Below are 4803 nucleotides of genomic sequence, written 5' to 3'. Positions count from 1 at the left end.
TCTTGGTGCTTCAAACTTTCTGTGTGACATAAAACCCCCCGAACAACTAATTTATTAGTTGCTTGTGGTTTTAATTTGAAGGGTTTTTCCTTGTTTCATATTTTATTCATAGAAACAAAATAAGTTTCATATTTTTATTATAATTTTAGTTAATAGTTTATCTAAGTGATAAATAACAGAAAAGAAAAGATTTAATCTCATCATTTATCATTGTTGTTAAGAAAAGAGTCAACTCTAAAATTATGAACAATTCATGTATTTAACAACTGCATTATTTGAGTCAGTAAAAAATCCATTAGAATTAAAAAATGTTGATTATGATTCTCTTCCATTACCAGTTCAATTATCACCTTGTAAAGCATTATTTATTGACTCATGTATTAATAGTACTGAAATTCAAAATCATTTTCCATTGTTTCAAATACGAGATATTTTCATGTTACCGATTCAAGAATATTCTGCAATTTATGGCTGTCCTATTTCTGAAGTACCATTTATTGAAACAACAAAGTCATTATATAAAAATTGTAATTATGTTTTTGAAAGAAAGGAGTGTTTTAATTATTTATTTGCACAGATGAGAGAAGGTATTCAATGGATTATTCAAAATAAGGATATGTCAACACTCCAAATAGTTTATGATGTATTAATGTATTTTTTACATCAAATTCAACATCAAGTATTTTCTATAAAGAATTATTTTAATACAAATATTATGAGTACTAATGAACTTATTATTTATCGTATTGTTATTCAACTTTTACAATTATATATTGAACAAACAAAGATTTATCTTTATGAATGTCAAACATTTTTAACAACACAGAGTGTAACATACCCAATTACTGTATATTTAGTTGAGTCTCTTGTTCCAATATCAATTATGAAAGGAAAAGAAATACAAATGAAAGTATTTTTATTATCAGGATCTTCAGTTCATTTACCAACATTACAAGTTGATTATCCTAACGTTATTATTACATCATCAAATAATTGTTTACCTATTAATGAATATCTTGATTATGAAAAAAATAAATTTGAACCATATCCATTTTGTGGAGGATGTGTGTTATGTTCAACATTTAATTGTATAACATTAAAAGGAACAAATAAAGAAAAAATAGAATTAAGAGTTTCAGTTTCAGTTAATTTACCTAAAGAAGATGGAAATTTTATTACAACAACATTTTTATCAACAAATAAAAGAAGAATGATAATTATTACTAATAATTCTCAATGGTTTATTTCACAAAGTTCATTATTAAATGATGTAGTATTTTCAAATTCTATATTATGTTCTGTTCCTATTGATAGATTATTCAATTATTTTAATTCTATTGCACTTCTTTCATTAGAATCACAAAGTAGACAAAAATTACCAAGTTTTGATTATGAACAAGCATATTATATAACTGAGAGATATCTTCCATCTATTGGTTGTCCTCGTGGAGGATATATTAATGAAGAACGATGTTTATTTTGCATTGATATTTTATTAAAATACTATGAAATACTAACAAAAAGTAGAACATTATATGTATTATATTCACAAGGATGTCTTTTTAGATTTATTGAAAAAAATGATTTAAGTGATTTACTTATTTTAGCACAAACTAAATTACCATTTAATTGTCTTGTTGTAGCTCTTGTTTTTGATGTTGAAATGAATTCTAAAATTACTTTACATTATATATTTGAATCAACACATTATGTTTCAAGAATTCATCATTTCAGAAAAACAGAATTGGCTAAAGAATTAAATGATATTTCAATGAAAACTAATAATGACATTGTGCTTCTTCAATCAACTCAACCATTTCCACCTTTTACAGAAAATACTTGTTTTAATTTTATTAATATAGAAGAATTATTAAATGGATATTCATTTGTTGAATAAAAACAATAAAAACATTGAACAAAAAGAACGCAACACTTTTAAAAATTCATATTTTATTTATTTTTTTTATCTTCTTCCATTTTTTTATCATCATTTTCATCTTTCTTTTCATCTTTGGATTGATTAGTTTTGGCATTATCCTCTAATGACATTTTAATTGCTTTTTCAATCTCTTCTTCCATTGTCATTTCTTTCTGTTCTTCTTTTTTTGATTCTTGGACATTTGTTGTTTGTAAATTTTCATATTCTGCTAATGACGCAGCAATAGCAGCTCTTAATGCTGCATCTTCATCATAGAATTCTGTTCCACCATTGACATCTCCCATAGATGCACGAATAGCAGCAGCATATTCTGGATCAAATTCTGGATCAAATGTATTTAATCCTCCATCTCTCATAATAATATTAGTTTTAGAAATCATATCAAGTAAAATATGTGGTCCTGCTGGGACTGTTACTAAAGTACAATCATCTCCCATTTGAGATGGGAATAACTCAATGACTGGTGCATTATCAACAACCTCTCCGAATGAAACAATGTCTAATGCAATATTACTTTTCTTTAATAAATTAACCATTGTTTGTGCTTCATCTGAATTAATATTTAAAGGTGATCCAACAAATAAAATGATTCGTTGTGTGTATATTTTATCAACTCTATTAGCAAGTGCTAATTTAGCTACTAATAACGCTTGTTTAAAGTCACTTGAACCACCAATTTTGGCTTCATGTAGTCCACTTAAAATTTTTCCAAAGTCACCTGTAAGAGTAACAAGGATTCTCTTTCTATTTAAGGTGAGTTATGTTATCGATATGAAGTTTAAATCTATTTTCTTACTTTGTATTAGAATAGAAAAAAACAAACGATTCACTTCCAGCAGCAATGAAACCAACATGATTTTCTGGATTTTTTCTTAATCTTCCTGAAGTGATTGCTTGAACTGCTTCAATCTGTGCTTCCATTCGACTTGGGGTATAATCACCATTTCTCATATAATCCGATGTATCTATAATAATAATCGTTGCTTCTGGCATAACTTTTTTGATGAATGAGTATATTATTTTGAGATGAAAAAGAAAAACCATAGACTAAATAACACAAAAGTTATTGAAGTTTTACCGAAAAAAATGTTTTTGTTTGAAAAGACAAAAATATAAAAATAGAAAGAAGAACAAGAAAAATCATTACATAAAGAACAATGAGCGACTCTCAAACAATAGAAATTTTAGTTAATAGACTTGAAAATGAAAAAACAACAATAAGTGTTCCTAGTATATTAACATTAAATGAATTAAAACGGTTAATTTGTAATTCTCAAAAAGATAGAGATAATACTGTTTGTTGTTTATTTAATATTGCAGTGTTTAATTCAAAAAATAAATGGGTTAATGAATTGTATAGGAATTTACTATATTTCAAAAAGGAGAGCCATTAGAAAAAGAACAAGTTAAATTACAGAATGGAGAAGAAATCGTTGTTGTTTATGTTTCAAAATATCAAAATAAAGATATTAATTTATTTGAAAAGACAGATATGACAATTGATGATAGTGATAAAGAAGAACAACCTTTAACTGAAGAAGAAATGATGCAAGTTTTTAATCATTTAACTCAACAACAAAAAGATGACATATTAATTCTGAGTGATATTGGGTTTGACCAACAAGTTGCTGTTGTTGCTTATTGTATGTGTGCTGGAAATAAAGAAGTTGCTGTAAATATGTTATTAACTGGAGAAATTGCAATAGACATGAGAATTATCACTCAGTTTATGTGTAAGAAATTTCCTAATGCTGTTAGAGAGGTTAGACCAGCGTTACTTAATCGTAGAAGAAACATTACCACAAATAATGAACGTGCACTTGGAGTTGAAGATTTATTATTTAGAGCATTGTTAAATGGTGGACGACTTGAAGATATTCTTAATGGATTTAGAATTATTGGTGATTTAGGAGAAGAAAATGGTGATTTAGGAGAAGAAAATGGAGATGAGAATAATGATGAGAACAATGAAGAAGAAAATGGAGATGATGGTAATACTGAAAATATGGAGTTGTAAACCAACATTCTTTAATAAAAAGATTTTAGTAATACGCTATAACTTAATTACATTTATTGTATTTGTTTACATTATTTTAAACAATAGTCTTATATAAATTCATTAGTATTGTTCATATACATTTTTTAAAACAAAATATATTCTACCTATTAAAAGCAACAAATATGTAATGTTCTATTTGTGTTTTCTTAAATAAATAATGTTACTTATTTAACTAACTTATTTATAATGGTTAGGTGATACAATGATATTTACTAAAATCCTTTAATAACATTAATTTTTGACATGTCCATATCTTTTATAAAATACTTCATAAGAGTTTTTCTATAAACCACTGTTTCTTGTAATTACTAAGAGTAGTTAATGTTCATCCTTCAATAATAACATAATATTTAACTTCATAGATAAATGATTCAAATTTATGTTTAGTATTTGTTGTTTTTTGAAAAAAGAACAACATTCACCACTAACACATAAAACAACAAATAATTATTAGCTATTTGTTTATTAAACTTCTTCATTAATACCTATTGATTAATTTTCATTTTTGTTGACTTCAGTTGTTTTGGTTTCAAATAACTCGGAGTATCAGAAATAGAGTTTAAGAGAAAACAAAGTATTTTCATCATTTATCAATTGTTTTTAGAGCTTGAAAATCAAATGAGTAACAATGAAGTCAATAAATATTAGCATGTATTAAATAATTAAATGGCACAAGTTCACTATTTATATTCAAAAATACTGAAGAATATCATAAAAGTATTATATATTTGAAATAAACATGAGAAAAAGTTAAAACTGAAACAACTAACAATTATATAAACAAAGAGTAATACCAACAAACAAA

General features: G+C 25.6%; 3 protein-coding genes across 3 annotated transcripts; 2 read left to right on the top strand and 1 right to left on the bottom strand.

Annotated features, from left to right (window-relative positions):
- Positions 1-253: 253 nt before the first annotated feature.
- On the top strand, positions 254-1897 carry ENU1_035430 (hypothetical protein; the record flags this gene model as incomplete). Its single annotated transcript, XM_008857413.1, has 1 exon — positions 254-1897. One exon carries the CDS (start codon positions 254-256, stop codon positions 1895-1897), a length of 1644 nt encoding a protein of 547 aa, XP_008855635.1.
- Positions 1898-1950: 53 nt separating this feature from the next.
- Positions 1951-2932, bottom strand: ENU1_035420 (proteasome regulatory subunit, putative; the record flags this gene model as incomplete). Its single annotated transcript, XM_008857412.1, has 2 exons — positions 1951-2683; positions 2763-2932. 2 exons carry the CDS (start codon positions 2930-2932, stop codon positions 1951-1953), a joined length of 903 nt encoding a protein of 300 aa, XP_008855634.1.
- Positions 2933-3096: 164 nt separating this feature from the next.
- Positions 3097-3956, top strand: ENU1_035410 (UBA/TS-N domain containing protein; the record flags this gene model as incomplete). Its single annotated transcript, XM_008857411.1, has 2 exons — positions 3097-3234; positions 3300-3956. 2 exons carry the CDS (start codon positions 3097-3099, stop codon positions 3954-3956), a joined length of 795 nt encoding a protein of 264 aa, XP_008855633.1.
- Between the last annotated feature and the right edge of the window lie 847 nt (positions 3957-4803).

The sequence above is a fragment of the Entamoeba nuttalli genome (assembly GCF_000257125.1).
Source record: "Entamoeba nuttalli P19 unplaced genomic scaffold asmbl_2631, whole genome shotgun sequence".
NCBI classification, from domain to species: Eukaryota; Evosea; order Mastigamoebida; family Endamoebidae; genus Entamoeba; species Entamoeba nuttalli.
Note: the sequence above shows the minus strand (reverse complement) of the source record. Positions and strands in the feature narration are given on the sequence as shown.